The following is a 23,710-nucleotide window of genomic DNA, read 5'->3' as shown; positions in this document are numbered from 1 at the left end:
AAAAATTGAAACAGGACGTTCCAGATGGACTAGAGGCATAGGAAAACAGGAACCATGAAAAAAAAAAAGTACACTGTGTGAATAATTAAACATTGGAACAGACTACCCAGAGAAGTTGTGGAATTTCCTTCCTTGGAGGTTTTCAAGACCTGAGTGCACAAAGCCTTCAGTAGGATGGTCTTTCTTCATAGCTTACCCTCCTTTGATGAACAGGCTGGGCTAGATGTCTTCCTCAAGTCCCTTCCAACCCAAATGGTGCTAAGATTCTAAGACAACAGGGTGACTTTTGCAGAACGCATGCATATAAGATATACTCCTGAAACATTAAATTCTCTATGCATTTCTAATGCATACTTGAGTACCAAGAGTTCTTCTGCCTTTTTCATACTCAGAATTTAGTTGCCATGGTAACACATTCTGACTTGGGAGGCTCTCTCCAGTGGTATTCTGATTTCTATACACTGAAAGCAGCTACTACCTTTTTTTCAAAGGCTTATGTATTTACTCTCTCTGATACAAATATATTCAATGGCACATTCATGCCTCTGAACTTAGAAGATGTGTACTTTAATTCCCAATTATTCATTTAGAATCCAAACCCACAGGTCTAATGACTCAGTTTCTGGGGTAGAGCAATTCATGTTGTTCTGCAGTCACAGTGTACAGCCAGCCTAAAGAAAATGCTCCGGAAAATTTTTTTCTATTAGATGGGAGGGTGAAGTCAAGGCAGTTTTCAACCAAGGAAACAGCAGGAAAACAGGCAATGAATACAGTTCAATCAGTTGTGGAAAACATTCTGTTCAAAAAAATCTCTTGCTTTCATTAAGATGCAATATTAAGGCTTTTTACTCTAATCTATGTTTATATGCGGTTTGATTTCTGTACCGGTCACAGATTTCCTAGTGCTAAATAAAGAGACCATTGTCACCATCTTTAGCATCGCACAGTACAGGACATATTCTAGACCCTACAGCCAAAGCTGTAGCTGCCACATAGTGAAACCTCACTTCCTCACTCAAAAGGGCATCTTTCCCTTGGCCGCCTATGATCTGCAACAGACATGGTTGCAACTCAAAACACTTGTTTTTCTAGGCAGAATGCAAAAAGGGAAAGATGACATAGTGCTAGAATTTCTGTCTCTAGGTAATGCAGGTAGTCTCCTCTGTCAGAATATACCCTAGACAATGGTGTTTATTATTGTTGTATTTTAAGGCAAGTTGTTCATCTTGTTTGTACTATACATGCAGGAAAGCTGACAAGGAAAGATGAGATTCTGATCCTATACCTGTACAATGAAATACCACATAAATCACTAAATGCCTCTTAGTTTTAAATTATGTAATGTTTGGGGCTTTTTTTAATTTGCTCTACACACTTGCTAATTATACAATTATCATTTCTTTGCAACCAGAAATCTAGTTCACCTAACACACTCTTTAATAATGAGACTTATTAAAAATCTTCTGCTCAAGAATAAACACTACCATAGTATTTAATATAGAAAAGTAATTTTTTTTGCACTGACTTCAAAAGATAGTATGATTCACCAATTGAAAGACAGCAGAAAATCATAAGATAGGAAGACAGAGACTATGAACTGAGAAACTATGCATTTCAGTTTTATATATTCTTCTCTTACTCCTTCATGTGGCCAAAGCTTCTGCTGCTACCTAAATTTAAGTTTAAAGTGGCATGAAAATGATGCAATTACATTTTCAATTACCTCTTAAGAAATCTGAGTACTCTGTGTTCCTGGTTTTCTACTTGAGATGCAATACTTAATTGAACATTAAAAACACCAAACTCAAAAGCATAAAACATTGAGCATGGAAAGCTGCCAACTATACTTATTCAACTTGCTTCACACAGTGAGAACAATGCTGGACTTGCACTATGCATAACATTTATAGCTAGTATACAGACAAAACAGTACTTTTGTTAGGTTAGAGATTTGCCTGCATGTCTGATTTTAAACTTTATCTTCAAAGTTTTATAACCATATTAACAATGCCATAAGCCAAAACCAAAGTACACCAAACAGAAATTGGCAGTTATAAAAGACCTTTCAAGTCTCACTTGCTCATCAGTCAGTTTGAAGAGGCAACTCTTAACAGGCAGATGGCACCAAGCTAGTTCCTAGCAATATGTACATATGTACACCATCTCTGTTGCAAGCCAGTACCTCACCTGAGGTTTCAACCTTTGCTCACTGGTACTCTAACTTCAGAAACCTTTCTCTTTTTTTCCATTGTCACAGAGAATACAAATTAAGTCTCTGACAACATATTCTAAATTTACAAAGAATAGGAAGCCACTTAGACAAGGTTTTGTATGTCTGATTTTATGAAACCAAAAAAACAATTTACAGTCAGAGAATCTGAAATTGGCAAGAATAATCTTCACCTGTGAACAATCCCACTCTCCAATCTATTTCCAAAGTTTCTACATTAGCCAAAAGTTTGTTCTTCATATGTATACAGACATTCACTGTAGAAATAGCTCAATGAACTCAAATCCAGATCTGAACACATTCATTAATCCAACACTGTAAAGTAATATTCAGGTTACTGTACCGTTATTATACACTCCATGTTCAAGTAAGAACTGGTATTAATTGTATAGTGAAAAGGAAACCTGGCTTACTCGAGATGATGGCTTTCTTCAATAAATGTTTCTGTTTTCACAATGAGGTGGATATGAGGAACTGCACCTACTTTGACCACAAGTGAGGCTGCAATTAGATTTCTATTTTAATATAAGTATATATCTTTAATCTTACAATTTGACTATTACTATTATTATGCATCTGAAATGTAGCATCTTCTGGAATTGCACTGCTGTATCTTGACATATAATTCACACATTTAATTTTTAACATGCCAGTTATACTGAAGTAAGAATCCAAATGACAACTACTAAACTAGCCCCCTAATTACCATCATTTCCAAATGTCATATACTCTAAAGAAAATAACTGTGCTCAGCAAAAGTTTCACTGTTGCCCTTAATTTAGAGAAAAATAAACCCTCTTACCTTATTGATCCAATCATGTAGGGCTGTGCTAGCTGTACTACAATAGCTCCGCTCCCAAGCTGATGGCATGTGTACCCAGAATCCCAATCATAGTTTTTTGTGTCTCCATTCAATAAGGCATTGCGACTGCGACTTACACCCTCAATCACACTGGCACAGTCTGCAATTGTTGCAATGTTTTCAGTGGGAACTGTGAATTAAAAACACAAAGACAACAGACAGTCAGAAAACAGTTCAGATACCAATGGTCTTTAATTCTGGCAAAGAATTAGGAAAAAGAAAAAAAAAAAAGGATGAAAGTATGATCAAATATGGAAATATAACTCTTATAGAACATGAACTATGAAGCAGAATCAAGAGGTACAGATAATTTTTATAGCATTGATCCCAGAATAGCTTGGTAAATTAACAGATGGATTTCTGTCTTGGTGAAAGCACTCTTTTAATACAATTGGGGAAAAAGAGCTTGTCCAGCAAAACTTCCCAAATTTTCAAACAATTTCTTCCTGTTTTCATGATAAACCCTCCACCCCGCCACTCCCCTACACCCCTCCCCCCCCCCAAAAAAAAAAAAAAAAAAAGAGAGAGAGAGAAGAGAGAGAAATAAGTGGGAGATAGTTTAAAGCACTGATCTGGACTGTAGGAAGTCAGGACCAGGGCTTGAAGTCTTACAGCTCAGGAGGCTATTCTCTACACATACCTGATGGTACTTCTGACAGTCTCTCTGACTGTGATGAGAAATTGCACCCCAGAATTTAGAAAGTGAAAATGCTTTTTAATACTTGCAAACCCCTTCAACACAAGTATTGGACTACAAGATGGAAGGAGACACCAATAGGTCTGCCATACAAATGGAACAGCAAGCGCAGAAGTACTTCTCATTCCGTCCAGAGACAGGAAAAAGGTATGACTGACTGCCACAAAAAAGAAATTATAAAATCCCAACAGCAAAAGAAAAGATACTACCTAAAACCCATCCTCTTGAAATTCAGTTCTTCCTTCTCCCTGGTACATCCAAAACTGAACGCCCTAGCTTAGAAACTGCTGTTATAAACCAAATTAGGTAAAGCATAATATAACCTTTTAGTAGGCATTTTTAGAAGCAGGGGAACATTACATACTCGGGGGGGGGACGGGGACGGGACCCCCCAAAAAGTAGCTTTGGGAGTTGTTATTCTTTAGCAAAGGACATAACTTTAGTGTTGGCTTCCAGAAAACTTTCTAAGGAGAAGAATGCTCTTCTTGTACTTACTTAGTCCTGCTTAATGTGATTTAAATCCAATGCTAAGTAGTTTCCCCCTTCCTTTCAAATCAAACACAATTCATATTATAGCTAGAATTTGACATAATTTCAGCAATTTCATCAAAAATCAACAACAGCAGCTCCTCCGGGAGCAAGCTGTAATAAGGAGGTGTATTTTCTTGTGCATATAGTACTTTTCCAGCACTGTTTTACAAGTGTATCAACACTTGTTTTTGGAATTACCTATTATTTCCCTTTGTGAACGTTTAATCAAGTATGGTACTTTCTTTCTGTTTGTAATTCAGAGAGAACCCCAAGCTTTTTGAACGCCACCTTCCAGCAAGATAATGGACGGGAAAAAAAAAAAAGCTATTTAAGACACCCTAGTCATGTCCAGCACTTCCCTAAAAAGCTCAGTTTTTAACTAACATCCTCCACCTTTCAAACTCTCCCTATTCTCTCTTTCAATAAAAAAAAAGAATATTAACAAGGCTGAAAAATGATGCTCTCTGAACATGTAAAAATCAAGGTTGTCTGTTGAGCCTTTGTTTTTTGGGGGAATGTGTTGAAAGCACTGATCGTTTTATCTAAATGATAACAAAAATTCTTTCAGCACAGGCTGTATTAAAAAAAAAGTTAAGATTTTGTGTGTCAGCCTCTGATAAAAGACAACCAATCTGTGTGGTAATTCAATTTAAAAGAAAGAGGAAAAATAAGTTACCAAAAATTATCTGAATAACAATGATTACCTTAATAAAGTTTCCAAATTCACAATATCTCATACCAAAAATTTTTGAAAATCAGAAGAACAAAAAACAAGCCAAAACAAAAATGGCACAAAAAAATTGGAAATACAGAAGACGTAAACCCAACACTATTAGAATTTTCACGAAAAAACAAATCACGTATAGTACAGATGTAAATGTACCATTTTAAGCCCTCGGCACACTGATAACTTAATTACATGCTTTTAATAGTTGTCTGTCAAATATGTATTTAAAATACTACAACATCTGAAAATGGTTGAAATATAGCTATGTGAAATTTCAGAGCTAATTGTAAGAGTCTCCAGCACCCAAAAAAGAGATAATTTTCCATGAAGAGCTAAGATTCTGTGTTTTAAGTGTGCTAGTGGTGTCAGGAGCATAATCTTAAGAAAACCACCAACCAACCAAAACACCATAAGACACACAGCAGGAAAAAAGTGTAAGCTTGTTGCTAAGTAATAGTCCAAGGCAGTGGAAAAGCAATGGTTTCTGAAAAATCTACCGCACTATCAAATGTAGTATCACCTCTGCTCAAAAACAGCTGCTAAAACCACCATATTATTATTCTAGAAACCTCTTGATTCCCTATTACTGAAGAGACATTCAGAAATACCCAGATTAGAATCATAGAATCGTTTAGGTTGGAAAAGACCTTTAAGATCATTGAGTCCAACCATCAACCATGCCCACTAAACCACATCTTGAAGTGCCTTGTCTACACGGTTTTTTTAACACCTCCAGGGATGGTGACTCCACCACTTCCCTGGGCAGCCTGTTCCAATGCCTGACAACCCTTTCAGTAAAGAAATTTTTTCTAATACCCAATCTAAACCTTCCCTGGCACAACTCGAGGCCATTTCCTCTTGTCCTATCACTAGTTACTTGACAGAAGAGACCAGCACCCACCTCACTACAACCTTCTTTCAGGTAGTTGCAGAGTGCGATAAGGTCTCCCCTCAGCCTCCTCCTCTCCAGATTCTTATGGAGGAGCAGGTGGTAGACATTAGAAGTACTTCACCGGGAACAATCTGAATAAAGCAAAGACTAACAATGCAAACTAAAAGTACTGGCATCAAAATAAAGTTTGCCTTGGCTTCCTTTTCTTCCCCTCTTCCCTGGCAGTAAGGAAACTTCTCTGAGTATCCATTTTATATAGGCATTAAAGCATCTTCTATATATTGCTGCTTTTTGTAGGAAGAGGAAGCTACTGAAATCTTGGTTAAAAAAAAAAAAAAGATGAAGTGTCAAAATCAGTGTTCAAGTTGAGGTTCTATCGCATGCTCTGGACACCCTCTGAGCTATGTAAAGGCCTTAATTGAACACAGTACAGCTCAGTTCATCCAATATTTTATCTGCATGCCCTCTGAGCATCATCCCACTCCTTCTCACATTTAAATTTCTGCACTAATTGTGACCTCCTAAGAAGATGTTACCTTGATTAGTCAAACTCCTTAACAACCGCACGGGAACTGTCTTAGTGTGTTTTTAATACCATTCTGGTCTTCCCTACAATGGTTAATTAGAAAGTGATTCTAACTAATTGCAGTGTGCAGAAGGTACCATTCTGTTCCTTCTCTCTAGGAAGGTCTGCCACTCCCTATTTTGAACGTTATCATCTTTTATATCAGCTTGATAAATTTATTAAAAATACCATCTGGTGGGGACTCTGCTCTGCGCTGTATTTTCAAGTCTTCTGGGTCTCTTCCTTTTTCTTGTTAGAATTTCTGCTGCAATTTAGGTCACTTGTTAACAAAAAGATACTGCCAAAACCAACAGTCTTGTTTCTATTTCTTTTTTTTTTTTTAAATCTGCCAGCTATCCAGCTTTTACAGTAACCCATGTTGTAAGAGAAAACAAAAGAGGGGATTACAAATACAGAAATTCTTTTTTTCCACTGTTCGTACAGCAGTTTTGCTCTGACAAATCTGATTTGCTTTTATGGAACAGAAAAGTTGTGCGTCAGGAAAGCATACACATTCTGTAAGCAGACAAAAGAAGACGGTCGAGGGCACAGGACAGCTGTATCAAAACATTCATTAAAATGTACTTTCTTGTCTCCTGGTCTTATGCTGCAGTATGGAGCGACGAGCAGCTTAGCAGTATATTCAATTCTAGTAATAGTATTTTTAGAAGACTTTGTAATTTTCAAGGCATGGCCTAAAGCCTATCTATTCTGGCTATACTTAAAGATGAGACAGATATGTTATTCAACTGTTCTTAGAGATTCCCCCAGGACAAAAACATACCAGGAGTCTGTGGTAGCCTCAGTCACATTTGTTTATTATTCCTTAAGGTTTTGGTTGGTTTTTTGTTTGGTTTTGGTTTTCCTGCCCTCCCTTAATCTTTAGCATACTTGACTTTCCATAGGAATTGTTTTTTCCCTGAAGTACTCAGGAAAAAATTAATACAGCCATTATTAACTGGCTTCCATATCCAAGTGTAAAGTACTTTCTTTCATCTCCCAGTCTGGACAGGTCAGATTTTGCTTTCTGCCCATCCACTGTAACTTCACTGCAATCGATAGGCTAACATGGGGAAAAGAAAAGACAGAAAAATCCTCAAATAACTCTCTGCAACACAGGAAGAAACAGAACGGAGTGGGCTCCTGCACCAGCCCACAAAACCAGCCATTAACAAACCTTTATTTAGTTACTAAAATAAACATACAGAGAAAGTGCAGATCTACTAAGCAGCCTTATTTTACTGGCAAGCAGTAATTTACAGAATTATGGACTGTTGAATATATTTATACTGCAGTCTAGGCAACAGTCAAGTCAAAGGTTCTCAGCTAAGTGTCATCATTGCAATACAACTGTTCATTTTACTGAATTCTCTTAAGACACAAAACCATCACTTTGTGAAGAAACTATAAACAAGACATTATACTAGAAGAAATAAATTTTTGTTTTAGTTAATATGAATAAGTCGTTTTTTTGTCATGTTAACATCCATTAACTGCTCAGCTTTCAATTACTCCATTTTTAATGGTAAAATTGCACTCCTTCTCTACCTGAACATCTACTGAGCTGACAAAAGTTTCCTCACTACAAAGTGACAGTTAGAAAAAAGAAAGCTGAGAGCAAAGGAAGGGAAAAAAAAAAAAAAAAGAATTAGGGATGTCACTATTATTCCAGGGTTTGATTTTATTGTATTAAATTAATTAAAAGCATGTTGGGCATTTTGCTTTCATTATTTTCCACATGCCAAAAGATTTGTTAAGTCTAGTCTTTATTCAGTATATGAATTAGCACTTGTTCACTTGCTACATGGTAGAAAATATTAAGTCTACAGACTTTTCAGTTAATTAGAAGTACAGTCACAAAGTCCTGTCTCGCCTTCCACATACTCTTTCTTATTGTCTTGAGCTGAAACTTGCTGATGACATTGCTACATTTCATTTGAATCTTCAATCAAGAAATCAATCAAGAACTCAAGAAATATCAACTTCAAACAGATATAAACAGCATTTCCACTTGTTTCAGTGAAAAGCTTTCTGCAAGCCATATTTAGCTAGAAAAGAAAACCCCACTAATATTTGTCTATGTCCACCTCTCAGTTTGGATTAGAATAACTTCAGAGAAGGCTGATTTTTCAGTTGATATCTGCTAGAGCTTGTGATTTCTGATCCAAAAATTAGAATAAAAGTATTCAAGTCATTAGAACTGGCCATACTTTTAATTGCCAATCAATCGGCTCACTATCGGGCTCTTTCATTAAACATTATGCCTGAAGAAGGCTTTCAGAAATAGCAATTGTTTCAAAAGAGCCCTAGGAAGTATGCGTCCTTCATTGTGGCACTGGAAATGGGAAGAAAAGAACAAGAAAAAAAAAAAAGTGTCCTGGTTTCAGCTGGGATAGAGTTAACTGTCTTCCTAGTAGCTGGTACAGTGCTGTGTTTTGAGTTCAGTATGCAAAGGATATTGATAACACTGATGTTGTCAGTTGTTGCTAAGTAGTGTTTAGAATAAAGTCAAGGATTTTTCAGCTTCTCAAAGCCCAGCCAGCAAGAAAGCTGGAGGGGCACAACAAGTTGGCACAGGACACAGCCAGGGCACCTGACCCAAACTAGCCAACAGGGTATTCCATACCATGGGATGTCACATCTAGTATATAAACTGGGGGAGTGGGGGCGGGGGGAATCGCCGCTCGGGGACTAGCTGGGCGTCAATCGGCAGGTGGCGAGCAATTGCTTTGTGCATCACTTGTAAATGCCAATCCTTTTATTATTGCTGTTGTCATTTTATTAGTGTTATCATTATTAGTTTCTTCTTTTCTGTTCTATTAAACAGTTCTTATCTCAACCCACGAGTTGTACTTCTTTTCCCAATTTTTTCCCCCATCCCGCTGGGTGGGGGGGGAGTGAGTGAGCGGCTGCATGGTGCTTAGTTGCTGACTGGGGTTAAACTATGACAAAAAGTAACTGGAACTGTATGAACAGATCTCTGTTGAAGAATGTGTACCAGTAACTAAACTGACCACGTGGCTGTCCTTTCCTGTAGAAGGGGGGGGGGGGGGGGGGAAATCCCTGCAGTATTTAGATCATCTTCAAATTTTCATAATTTCCTAAGGCTATGCTTGCAGCAGAGCTGACTTACATTGCTGGGTAAACCTGCATGGTTTTGAAAGAAGGCTAACCTTTTAAAACGAGAACAAACAAAATATGATAGCTTTGTGTGAAGTCAACATTAAACTAGACACAAAATAGCATCTCTCACTGCTTCCTTGGACAGAGATAGGGCAATCTTCTACTAGGAAACTGATATGACTGGTTTCTCTCTGTTATACATTTAATTTTTTTTTTTTTAAATAAGTATCTGAGAGTAAAAGACAATTGAATGATTATTTATTCATTTCATTTTTTCCCCTTTAAAACAAATTCTCTCAAGGCATTGAAGAGCACCCAAATGAAGATTCACAATGATTCATAGGTACTGAACAGCATTCCCCAGAGGGTGACCAAGGACATTCCAGTGTTTTACGTCCATCTCCTGCTCTTCTGTCATTATTCACTGTTCTCCCTTCTGTGTGTAATGTACAAGTTACAAGATAGTCTGACAGACTGAGACAGACTACAGATAAACACAACTTCATATAAAAGCCTTCTACACTGCACTCCCTATGACCTTAACCAGGCTCAAAATAGAACAGTAGGCTGGTCAAAGCCACCTGCCTGCATAGTCCTTGACTGCCCCTCAGCACTGAGTACTGATTAAAGGACTAAGTGAGGTTATAAATTTTTTCCCTTTGAGGCAGAAAAGAGGAATTATTTCCTATATTTAGGTGGGAAAAAAACCCCAACACCAAAAGAGGCATTGCATAGAAGCAGCTCCTTACCCACTGTTGTACCTTCTTGCCACCGGGCAGATTAGAAGCTTTTACAAAACATCACATCACACCAGGTACCACTTCTGCCTCCAAAGGAGTACGTCTCTTGCTTGTGAAAAATTTCATTTGTTTTGGATTCTAGATTAAATATTAATGACTAAAGACCATCCAAAATTTCAGAAGCGAAGTGCATTAAAAGCAAACACTATGCTTTTGAGATGAAAAAATATTTACATCCCTGTTAAATGAAACAGTTATGTCAATCTTGCGAATATAATATGTAGAAGTGTTAATTTACTTACACATTGAGAGATAATACTATGCCAAAAGGAAAACTACATCTCAAATCTAACACCTGTGTTAATTTCTGTCACTTACCTCATTTCACAAGACAACAAAGTGCAAACCAACACTAAAACACCAGACAGTGCTAGAAAGAGCATTTCCTGCTACTTTTACTTCAAAACTGCTACCAATGCGTTGTGTCAGTACTGCATTCTGTATTGTATAAAGTAACTGTATAAATCATATTTCATATTAACTTTTAATGTAGTATGTCAAGTTAATAATTTGTCATGAAAACGTTGTAAGTATAAACACAGCAACATAAAATTGCCGTTATCATGAAACAGTGCTTCATTTTTATTATTTGTTTACCAGCCTTCTACTCTACACTTCACAGTGACAGCCATTACATAGATACTATGTATCAGTAGTAATATATCTGATAAATTACCCTCTTTGTATATACAGCTTTCTGATCAAGTTGAATAGGTCTCAAGAAAATTAAATAAATAATTACTCTTAAATCTCCGTATAAGATCCCTAAACAAATACCTCAGTGACCTTATATCTTTGGAATGACGCTTCAGATGACAAACCCTTTGCCTATTATCTTCAGTGTTGTTTTGGTAGAAGTAAGGGTCACAAAGTCTTTCTGAAAGGACCATATGGCCTTCAAGGGCTGACCAACATTTTCTTAATAAAACAGGATATAGAAACAGCAGTTGTGTTTGTTCTAACCTAATTTAATACCATACGAGATAAACAATGAACCCAATAGTATTACCTAATACTGCTTTTCAAGGGTTGAGGATGAAAGCTTCTGTACTCGGTCAAGCTGAAAAGCAATCTACTCTGATTACCGTACTTTCATATATTTTGTGGAGCTTTCCTAACTGCTTTCAGTTCACTTTACCCTATCCAGTCACTGCTGGAATAGAAACAAACATCACAAATACTCATCAGAGCAATAAATAAATCTGTGCCAACTAATCCATTGGTAGTCATATAGATTTTTTTTTTTTACAGGAGTGGAACTGCTTGATCAAGGGAGCTAGACAACTTGCTACCTTACAGTGACTATCACAGGTATGTAAAACAAAGTACTAAATGGATATAAGGTCACTTTCCTGGGGCACGACTGTTGAGAATATTTTTGAATAAGTAATTTGATGACCATAAATTCTGGTGGAACAGCCATTGTGCCCCTGCTCCATTTCACAACTGGACTGCCGTCAACTAGTCCCAAAATCTTTCCATTTGTCCCTTTCTCACCATAAATTCTGCAGGGTCATGTATCCGACTTTTGCTGCCTCATTTACAACTGGAAGTTAGTCCACATCCCTCTTTCAATTAACTACTCCCTGAATTCCTACTCTTTTAATTTTCTATTAATTGTATTGACTACCATCCCTTCAATATGAAAAGCTGTAGAGCCCTGCAGGCCTCTCTTTGCTTATTGTAGATCACTTCAAATGACTTACACGTACAACAGTTTGATTGACCCACACTGAATGACAGCATCATTCCACTGATCACCCTGAACAACAATGGACACTTACTATTATGTAGTCCAAACCCTGTTTGCCTGTAAGATTCTGTAACTACAAAGAAAAATTTCATAAATGGATAAATTTTAATCGAGCCATATAAAGTCTCCATCCCCTAGATTATCTTTGAAACTCATGAAATGCTGAAACAGATCTAATAGTTTGCCTCACCAAAATGCTCACTAAACCACAAAACATCATTGAGCATCTGAAAGACAAGTCAATTATGGTACAAATACACTTCCACTAACAAACACGGATTCACTACCTTGCCTGCTGTTTCGACCAAAGAATCTCTGAGTTAACACACACACACAAAAAGATAATATGTTATTTAAGTCCTAAATTGAATATTTGCTAAATGACTGATAATCTTCAGTCAAATACATACAGATATATACACCATTTGTTTGCACACAGTAACTCTGATTTTGTATAAAGTTTTTAAAAATTCATAGCTGGCAGTGCTAAATACGAAACTTAGCTCAAAGGTTATAATCAAACTTGAAATATTTTGTTTCTCTGCTAACTAGATGTTGTGGTTTAACCCCAGCCTGCAGCTAAGCACCATGCAGCCGCTCACTCACTCCCCCCCACCCAGCGGGATGGGAGAGAAAATTGGGAAAAGAAGTAAAACTCATGGGTTGAGATAAGAACGGTTTAATAGAACAGAAAAGAAGAAACTAATAATGATAATGATAACACTAATAAAATGACAACAGTAATGATAAAAGGATTGGAATACACAAATGACGCACAATGCAATTGCTCACCACCTGCTGATCAACACCCAGCTAGTCCCCGAGCGGCAATTCCCCCCGCCCCCACTCCCCCAGTTTATATACTAGATGTGACATCCCATGGTATGGAATACACCGTTGGCCAGTGACGTCCCATGGTATGGAATACACCGTTGGCCAGTTTGGGTCAGGTGCCCTGGCTGTGTCCTGTGCCAACTTCTTGCGCCCCTCCAGCCTTCTTGCTGGCTGGGCTTTGAGAAGCTGAAAAATCCTTGACTTTATTCTAAACACTACTTAGCAACAACTGACAACATCAGTGTTATCAATATCCTTTGCATACTGAACTCAAAACACAGCACTGTACCAGCTACTAGGAAGACAGTTAACTCTATCCCAGCTGAAACCAGGACACTAGATTACTGAAGGTGGATGTTTTCTTTAACCACAGTTCTTCCTTATTCTATTTTCTTGTCAACTGCAATTGCAATACTACTTGCAAACTCCCTAAAACAAAGGGTAAACTTTCTATTTGCATTATGGAAGACCTTGTACATTTTGGGGCTATATAACATAAAAATTAGTAAAGTGTGATTTGTCAGGCCACTTATTCTATGCTTCTAAAAAAACATCATGAAATTACACAGCAAACCTCATGAGATCAGGTGTAACCATGTGATGCCTTTGTGTAACGCATGGGGAATGGGCTGAAGGAGTTTGGTCTCACTTTTTCACAGCTAAATATTATAGTTTTCTCAGAAAAAAATTTAAAAGAAATATGTCTTACTAAAATCTTCCCTCTCATTCTTTCTTGAAATCTGTTTACCCTTCCATCTATCATAGGTGCATTCTTAAAATTTAAAGATATGTTTAAAACCAGCATGAATTCATGAAGAATTTTGCTGAAATACTCAATTTTCATGCCAGAAGTAACAAACTGTGGGAAATCCCACCTAGACAACTACTGAAAGCTGCACAAAAGTATTCCCAATGAATTTCAGGATCTCACTCACTTGAGTTTATATGGAAGAAAGCACAGAAATCACCCTGTTTGAACTATTAAAAAAATCAATACTAAATCTTACTTTGACATATTTTATCATTCAGTATTGGTGGTCTCTTGGGGATTTCTACCTTAAGTAATTCAGTACTATGTAGAAGAACTTAAATCAGTATTATACAAGCTATTGGGAGCTCCAGAGGTAACAGAGCTCCATCAGTGCGGTGCTCTGAGAATAAGGGTAGCCAATATAGTGTTCTGCCATGGCTAAACGTGTCTATGGCTCTTTGGGGGAAAATCAACACACGAGAGTTTACCTTGAGCAGTTGGAACTAGGCTGTGTAATAGGCCCTAAATGCCCAAATCCATCTTCACTGCAATAAATAGCTCTAGTTACTCCATCCTCATTACAGAATTCAGGCTAACCTGCTGGGAGGCAAGTGCAACCATACTATGACATGCAAAGAAGAATTGGATTAGCAGCACTGAGTATCTGGTATCAGCAGCAGTTGATTTAATTTGAACTTTAGGATTCCTGTAACATCACTAATTAATCCACAGAACTGGAATATCAAAGGAGTCGCAAGGACTAGCCAACTAATTCTATGCTTACAGCATCATTTAACTCAAGTTAGAGATTTCAGTGTGAAAACAGAAATAGAGTAAGAGTGCAGTGACGGCCAGTCTTAAAAGGCACGTTTTCGCAATAGTTCATGTGAAAGGAAAACAGTTTTATCTCTTACCTATCAGGCCTTTCTCAAGAGTAAAGGTTTTGTTTGTGAACATGCATTCAAACGCCACAATATGGAAAACTTTGTTCACTGTGTTGTGGGTCCCAACAATTCGAATATACCTATAGGGAAAAAGAAAAAAAAAAGGTAAGTAGCACAAGTTAAGCATGACAAAATTCTATGCACTAAAATATAAATAATTCAGTTGGACTATATTGTGCAGACCTGTAAGAACCAAGCAACTGTTAAAAAAATAAAATAAGAAAAGGAGTAAAAAGAGTATAAATTTCACAGAAAGCTTGCATCTATTCAGGATGCTGGCTCCAGTACAATTTAAAAAAAAAAAAAAAAAATTAAAGAGCTGTGAAATCTATCAAAAAAATCTTTCTGGACTAATTTGCCAAGAAAAGCAAAATGAAGGACCTTCTGGTTCAGAAATGGAGAAATAGCCTGTTAGTGCAAGTGTGTGCTCATGGAAGCTTTAAATAATAATTTAAAAAAATCCCTTTACTAACTACTTTTCACCACAATGAAAGATTTCATACAGCCAGGACAAACACAACAGATCAGTGAGGCTTCTCTGCAGAAGCAAAACATTAATTCCATTTTAATATGGCTGTTTCTAATTCTAACACTGGGTGTACAGGACACTGATGTCTTTGTTGTGTATCTTCTATTAATAATAACAACAAAAAAAATATCTGAACAGTCAAATGTTATGAAACAAAGCTAGCTCTGGATTTCATTCCTGGCTGTATAACTTATACTTCTAGACTCTACTTGAAAAATCAGATAGAGTTGCTCTTGAACACTGTGACCTATTCACCTTCTGTATTACCCTGGAGGCTTCACGGTCTATAAACAGCCATTAACCTTGATTCCATCTGATTCCTGCATTTTCTGAAGAGATCTGACAGTTCTTACTATAAATTTTGAAAAATCCTAAATGGAATATTGTATACCATCTCCATAAATGTTGAACAAGCAACACAGAAAACTACCTAAAACAAATACCATTACCCCACAAAATGGGTTGTATTAAATGAACTCATTCAATTAAGAAGTATCAGAATGCATGCATCTTAAGCAATATCCTCGGTCTGCAGTACAAAACAATCTTTCACTTACGTAGTATAATTATAGTTCCAACATAACAGCTGATCACCAACAGCATAATTTTGGCTTGTGTTCTTCATCATGCCAAGTTGAAAAGATACAGAGCTTTCAGTCCTGAGATTTATTTTTTTTTAAGCAATAAAAAAGCCTCATAGCTATATAGCATACTATTGTTCAACCTCCTCCTACGCTTCAAGACTTGAGTGCCTTATGAAAGAGCTCTTATAAGCAAGCCTCAATGACTGTTATTACTGATACTCATTTGTCTTTACCACAAATAGAAAAAACCTTCTAAAAAAACAATTAAAAAAAATCCACCTATTACATGCAAATGACTGCAAGGGACAACTAAGTTACTCGAATATCACGATATCTCTAAAATTGCCAAAGTTTTTGACCTCTGCTCCTTTTAGCTTATATAATAGTTTAATTTAAAAAAAAAACCCAACTACTGTAAATTTTTATTAAAATTACAAAACTGATATACGATATGCTCAAAATTTCACTTAAAAAAAATTACTTTAATTATCATGACTTGAAACAAAAAAGAATGATATGCTATTCCCTAATTAATATTAACTCACAGATCAATTAATTTTCACAGTAGCAAATTTTCTGCAAGTCATTCTATGTAGAAAAAGTAAAAGTAGCAAAACTGGAAAAAAATTTATTTTCCATAAAGAAGGTGAACCTATATTTTAAGAGTAAAGCAGAACTTAGCCCTCATTGTGCAACTGTGACAAGTGCCTGCAAAGAGCAGCGCAGGAATCTTGGTTGACAGTCAGAGAAACAGCAGTTCTTTCCCCAGACCTGCCATGTGAACCAGTCAGTTACTGCAAGGTGATACACAAAATGCCTTATTTTGGGATTCACATTATGAAGGCAAAACCATATCAGCCTCAGTTTTTCTGAACATGCTGAGGATAATTTGTGGTGCTTTTGCAAGTGGCACAGTCAGGTACAGCCATAGTAAAAGCACAGCAGACATGCAGGAGCAAGACTCCAACGTTTCTACTTGCAAAGCTGACTCTGCAAAACTGACACTGAAGATCCACTGAAAAGATTATAATAAAATTATTCAGGGGACTAACAGTTTGCTGTTCAGAGAAGGTTAACCTGAAATTTGAAAGAATCTTTCAGTTTTAGGAGGTCTGGTAGACATCTTCAGTTAAGGGTATGTCTCCTCCTTGAAGTTACAGGCACAGACAGATTTGGGCCACTCCTCTCAGATTATTTTCTTTTTGTCAATTTGCGAGCACAGTATGAACCCTAAATACACAGGCAATGACAACAGTAAGTGTTCTGGTTCTATCCAGCATCAGAAGCACAGAATTTGACTAAACACAGGAACAATCTTGGAACATTTATAAGTGCACGTGGAGGCTGGGTCACCATAGAGGCTCCCTCGTCTCTCTCAGGCAAGAAAGGTATTGACTGAGTTGTGCTGCTTAGACAAAACACACTCCAGGCTAACCAAAAGAGCCTTACTAATGGAGATACTTTGACATATTTCTGTTATGCTTCCTTGCTTTAAAGAGTTTAGAGAATAAACAAAGTAACAATATTAATAGGAACACAAGAAGCTGCTTCATAATTAGCTTTAAAAGCTAATTTATTTAGATTTTGTGTTATGAAATTGTAAAACTAGAGCAAACTTCTTGATTTTTTTTGCTTTTTTGGTGGTTTTTTTTGGTTGTGTTTTTGGTTTTTTTGGTTTTTTTTAATATATCAAGAGGGTAGAAGACACAAAAGACTTGAATAGTTTGCCATGGGAAAAGCATCTTTATCATACCACACACTTAGGTTAAATAACATCTCACTCATTGGTTAGCAGACTTCTCTGCCAACAGGTAAAAAGAAACAAAGCTTATTCTTGTATGCTAAATAGCCTATCAGTTATTTTGACAATAGGTGACAATGTTTCACATTGCTGGAAAGCTGAAATTTTGTGGTAATATAAAACAAAATCCCATCCATTAAAATAATCATGCATATGTTAATCTTCTAAAGTATATTATTTCAATGTTGCGATGTTATTGCAAGGTAGAACATAATGATATGACAAACCCCATTCCTTCTCCCAAGTACAATACAAATATTTTATTCTTTCCTTATCTCTCTCAATGTAAATGATCAGCATGATTTCCTGCCTGAATCTTGCATTCTTCTACTTGGTGGAAATGAAAATAATGCAATCTTCAAACTTACTTTAAACACCCTAACTTCTAAAATCACATTCTCAGATTTTGCATAAAAATTGTAGCTTATTATTCCAGTTGATGCAAGATACTAAAGCTGCCATAGCCTAAGACTGTAAAGATAATCTTCCTTCAAACAGGGCAGAATTTATTAGAAATTCCCAGTACTGCTAGGTAAACAAGCTGTATCTGAATTTCAAATATCACCAATGAAGAGCAATATTGAATGTACATAACCTATTTCAGAAGAGTCAGATGAAGATATTGTAAATACTGAAATAGTACATCTTAATGAGAAGAACACTAAACAACAGGCTGAAAACAAAGAGTTGGTTCAGAAATATGATAGTGAGGAAAAACTGCAATGTGGACAACTTCAATACAAGCAACAAAGTCTTAATTCAAAGCATACAGATTTCAGAAATTTAAAATGCCTATTATAGCTTATGGCACACTTGAAAATGTGTAAATTTTCCCAAGCAGTTTTCTGCCAGATGGAAATGCAACTGAGTCATGATTAAAAATAAAAGTATCCTTCAGGCAATCAGACCATGTGTACCATCTCAACATTTTCCTGGAGTGATTTGTTAGCTGGACTATAAGAGTACATGCAACAAAATTAATATGAACAATTATTCGGCACATGCAACTTTGACAAATGCTTAAAACGCATGGAACGTGTTCTGTGTGATTGCTCACTAAGTTTTTAAAAAATACTGTAGTGGTTTTGGCTGGGATAGAGTTAAATTTCTTCACAGTAGCTTGTAAGGTGCCATTTTGTATTTGTGCTGAAAACAGCGTTAACACTGGGACATTTCAGTTACTGCTGAGCAGTGCTTGCACAGCGTTCAAGGCCTTTTCTGTTTCTCACCCTGTCCTGCAGGGGAGTAGGCTGGGGGTGCACAAGAAGTCAGGAGGGGACACAGCTGACCCCAACCGTCAAAAGGGATATTCCCTACAAGGATGGGGGGACATTCAGAGTGATGGTGTTTGCCTTTCCAAGTAACCATTATGCGTGATGGAGCCCTGCTTTCCTGGAGATGGCTGAACACCTGCCTGCCCATGGGAAGTGGCAAGTGAAACCCTTGTTTTGCTTTGCTTGTGTGCACAGCTTTTGCTTTACCTGTTAAACTGTCTTTATTTCAACCCACAAGTTTTCTCACTTTTACCTTTCTGATTCTCCACTATCCCACTGTGGGGGAGCGAGCAAGCAGCTGTGTGGGGCTGAGCGGCCCACCAGGGTTAGCCCACAACACCATGATACTGCTTGTGGCTCTGAATGGCAGAGCAGCAACAGGTAAAGCTTTGTTAAAAGGGCTAAGGTACAGACAATTGAGAATTAAGCACCATAAGAGCTAACAGCCTTCTGGTTCCCACAAGCAAATCTGCATCATACCTGCAAGAGTATCATACTTGGAGATAACGAGGTAACATTGACAGAGATGAGATCAGTGAGCAGGCTCTGTATACAACTGTCTACAGCAAACTAGGAAGAAAATGCTCAGGCCAGACGTACATTTGAAAATCCATCTTTGTCTCCATCAAGCGTAGGGAGATCCTTCTGTCAGCTTGGACTCCAAAGCTGGGACCCTTTTCTGCAGAACCACTGTGAATACTGGTGCTGATAATCCCTCTTTATATAATGATCTGTTCTATAGGGCATTTTCTCAGAAAGAGGTTGAAATTCAACTCCTTTTTTTAACAGGACTTCAAACAGAAGGAGAGCTCCCTAACCATAGGGAGCCAGGCTAGACTGTGACACAATGTCCTCTCCTGCTGTGCTATGCACAGCAGACAAGGTGTGAGACCACTCGGTGAATCAGAGAAAAGTATCCAACAGCTCCTCACTCAGGAACCGTAGTTCACATCCTGCCCTCTCTAAAGGCTCTTATTATGAAATCACTATATTATAAAACACCATCAAAATATCAAAGGATACTTAATTAGGACTGCAGGAGTGAACAATTTCAGTAACCATGTATCTTTCAGAGTCTAACTTTGGAAGTTTAACTGTTCTAACATTTGCTTTCTATTTACATATTTATACAAAAACTATATCCCATAAGAAAACAAATAAATCTTGGTTAACTTAATATTTTCTGTCTTGCAACTAAGGGAAAAAGAAACAAGCAGTTGCGTAATTGGAAGTGCTGGAGCAAATTATTTCTTCACTATCTGTACGCTATGAACAATATATCAACTCATATGGAAATAAAATAAAACCTCTAACTGCATAATAAAACATTTGATTTGATCTTGATTCTTTTAGATACTTAAGAATAAGGTGAAACTTCGCATAGTTTTGCAATTACTTTTCATCTGTTCAAGTAGCGAGAACAAATACATTCACCTCTAAGATGAGTGGTATTCTCCCACCTCCAACACTACCTGCTTGCAATTATTGTAGTCCTCTAAATCAGAAAAAACAGGAAACAAACTAAATATCATATTTTTAACAGACATTTCCTGAAATACAAGTATCTTTTGTGCTGATTAAGTCAACATAAATGTGTATACTAATTATTTTTGATAGCCACACAGAGTCATTCTTCAGTAAGTTCCTGTGCTTGGCAAGCATGTCATTAATTAAAGAGGACCACTGACCAGACTTACTTACGCATGCTGAATTATAAGATAATTTAAAAGCTTTGATTATGACAAGATGGAAGGGGTAAAAAGCAGCAGAAAGCCCAAACCCTAAATGAAAAGAAAAAATTTAGAGCACCTTGTTAGTGGGTGACACAAGCCTAGGCAAACCTGATTAATCTGAGACATAGGAATGATGAAGAATTAACTCTATAATCAAAATCCTAGTGCCACACTATGAATTTTAATTATATTGCTCACTGAGGAAGAGACATGGCAGACAAAAAAAAATGAGGAGGACAGACATTACAAACACTACAGGCAGTTTTTCCAGTGAAATTAGAAATTGTTCGCTTTCCTGTCAAGAACAAAGCAGCTTTATACAACACAAAGTTATCTATAAATCTTTGTGTGATAGCAGAGTAAAAGAATCACAATTCAAGGGGCTAGACTAGCTCCTCTGTCAATGGAATTTAGACTCAACTGATAGACCAGGGGGAAGACAAAAAGAACCCTGAATCATTCTTAAAGAAAAAACCTTCATCACTCTGGGGGGGGTTAAAAGTACTTCCCTGGCAGGTGAACAGGACTGCAGCATGAGAATTTTGCCCCCTTAGAAGACATTTTATTTTGGTTTCTGGCCCTGTTTGAGAGTAATGGATATTCATAGTATTTAAGTGCTGGAGGAGTTCCATCCACATGTCACAGACTTCTCTAGTCACAGTTAGTCATGCTACACTTGGCCCTGAAACTCCCATGACAGGAATACTAGAAAAATCTGTATTATTCTTTCTTTTTGTTTTTCCCCACTAATGAGAAAATTATTTTAACTAGAGGGAAACAGCATGTTCTACTGGATCTTAGTAGAATTTTAAACTACTAAATTTGAATGAACTACCTGGGTTGATTAATTAGGCACGCACATGGCAATAGCCCTCATCCATCCCCTGTTTTTCCCAGAGCAATTCTTCACCTTTACATGAAAATATGACTTGGGAACTCTGTTGTGACTACAAATACTCACATTTCTGAACAACTACGTTATGTTTTACTTCTGCTCTTTACATTTGTACAGCTGACACATTTAATTGAGATAACAGCTGCTGCCAAGCATATCACTGATTCAGCTGTGGATACCCTAGAGGACTACTAATACCAAAGCTCAGCTGCCTGCATCAGAACAGTACTTAGGACATATGTGTCAAAGCATAAAAATATGCATACTCTAGGATCCATTTTAATCCCTCATTATAATAAAACCAGTAAGATACAGACAAACTCTGGAATATATTAAGTACAAATTTCAATCCTTGAGAATATTGACAGAGAAGACTAAAGTAAAGAGGTAAAGGAAATGAACTGGTATTTTGCACTGATCCCCACTTTAAATTACTATCAAAGCAAACCAGAACAGGTACAGTGAACTAAAATAAAGAACTAAATCCAATATGTAGAAATCGAGCTCTTTAGAACTTGGAGTTTCATTTTCCTTCGTGGAGCCTTTGGCATGAGATACCAGTGCTAGTCCTACATACTTCGTATCTCCTCTAACTGCTTAGAAACCACTAACATTCACATTCTGATCACTGCCACAGAGATGCATGAGATACAGCCCAGCACACAAGGGCATTAGAAGACATTCTGTTTGTCTTTTAGCGGAAAAGGAAACAGTGCTATTCACCACCATCTAAACCCCATTTATTGACAACTCTGTAAAATGTATAATCCTTCAGGCTCATATAGCTGAATCAACAGACTCAGGGCAGGAGGACAAAAAAAACCAATGAGGAAAAATCCATTGCCAGAATTAAATCATGTGGAAAAACAGTGGACATAAATACATAAAATAAAGAATTAAGCCAGAACAAACATGGAAAGTATTTCTGTCTTTTGACAGGAGACAAGTTTTCCTGCACTTAGACTAGAAAGTCTAATAGACTCTATTTTATACCAAAGGAAATCCCTGCTTCAAATATAGAAAACAACAGTGACAAATCAAATAAAACACTTACATGAGACAAAATCATTGAACTCTAGCAGGAAAAGCATACGTAATACCTGCAAAGCCTGTACAGTAGCAAACACAGCAGTTTCAAAACACAACACATTTCTCTTTGTAATTTGCTAAAATGTGTATCCAGATATTTTATGCTGTGGCATTCAAGTGGCTAAAAATATTGATATACAATAATTACACAGGATATGTAATTGTTTGTGCACTATACATAAGTAGCATATCAACAAAGCAACCAATGTTTCTGAACTTATTTAACCAAATTAAAACTGTTGTGCATGGCAACATAAGTTAACATTTGCATGATGTGATAATACATTCTGTATTCCATACATAAGATTAATCACTTCACAAATGATAATTTTTTCATTACTGGTTTCCAATTTTTATTCTATTTTCTTTCTTTTTTTAAACAGAAAACCCCAAATTTGAGGTAAACTTGCTTGAACATGAATCTTCACATCATGTGCATCTCTAGTTCCATTCAATTTCTCACATTTGAACTTGGCTCTGCAGGTTTTGTTTTGGGTCAGATATCAACCCCAAACAGTTCTATCTCCCAGAACCTGTCTAGATATGGGCAGGAATCTGTAATTTCACCTGATCTCACAATGGAATTCCACCACATGAATTCAAAATGTGGTATGACAAGATAATAAGATTTTGATACCATGAAATCTGTATTTAAATCCTATCCCTGATTTGACTATGCAGCCAAACCCAACTTAAATATCACCTTCATTTATCTTTATGCCATCTCTGTTGAACACATAAAATGGGACCCTAATAAATTAAATTTTATAGAAAAAAATAGGTCTTTAAATAGAGAAGAAAGCATTGTTCCTCAGGAAGTCTGGTTCTAGCACAAAGTGGACATGGGATTTAGATAGCAGGCATGAGCTTGCTCTGCATACCTTCCAGACTGGTGTGACATGGAGCCGGATTCTTTCCAAAATGCACATAATCTTCAACAGGACTTGTTTTCTTTGAATCACAGTATATCCTGATGTGGTTTCATGGCTTTGGGTCAATTTAACTTAGGCTTCATTATATAGATACATTGTAGCCTCCATATTTTAAAACATATTGAATAAAATGGAATACCGAAAGTTCTGTTCCATGAAATCCG

General features: G+C 36.9%; 1 protein-coding gene across 2 annotated transcripts in view; it reads right to left on the bottom strand.

The window, feature by feature from the left end:
- BTBD9 (BTB domain containing 9) overlaps positions 1–23,710 on the bottom strand; it is a 147,662-nt gene that overhangs the window by 49,961 nt on the left and 73,991 nt on the right. For both annotated transcript variants that reach the window (XM_069800375.1, XM_069800376.1), the window contains exons 8-9: positions 14,680–14,789; positions 3,033–3,222 (exon numbers count right to left, since the gene is read on the bottom strand). In XM_069800375.1, the coding sequence (XP_069656476.1) occupies positions 3,033–3,222; positions 14,680–14,789 (300 nt within the window). The remainder of the gene's footprint in view (positions 1–3,032; positions 3,223–14,679; positions 14,790–23,710) is intronic.

Source organism: Haliaeetus albicilla, chromosome 13 (assembly GCF_947461875.1).
Source record: "Haliaeetus albicilla chromosome 13, bHalAlb1.1, whole genome shotgun sequence".
NCBI classification, from domain to species: Eukaryota; Metazoa; Chordata; class Aves; order Accipitriformes; family Accipitridae; genus Haliaeetus; species Haliaeetus albicilla.
The sequence above is the reverse complement of the archived record's forward strand: the minus strand, read 5'-3'. Positions and strand labels throughout refer to the sequence as shown.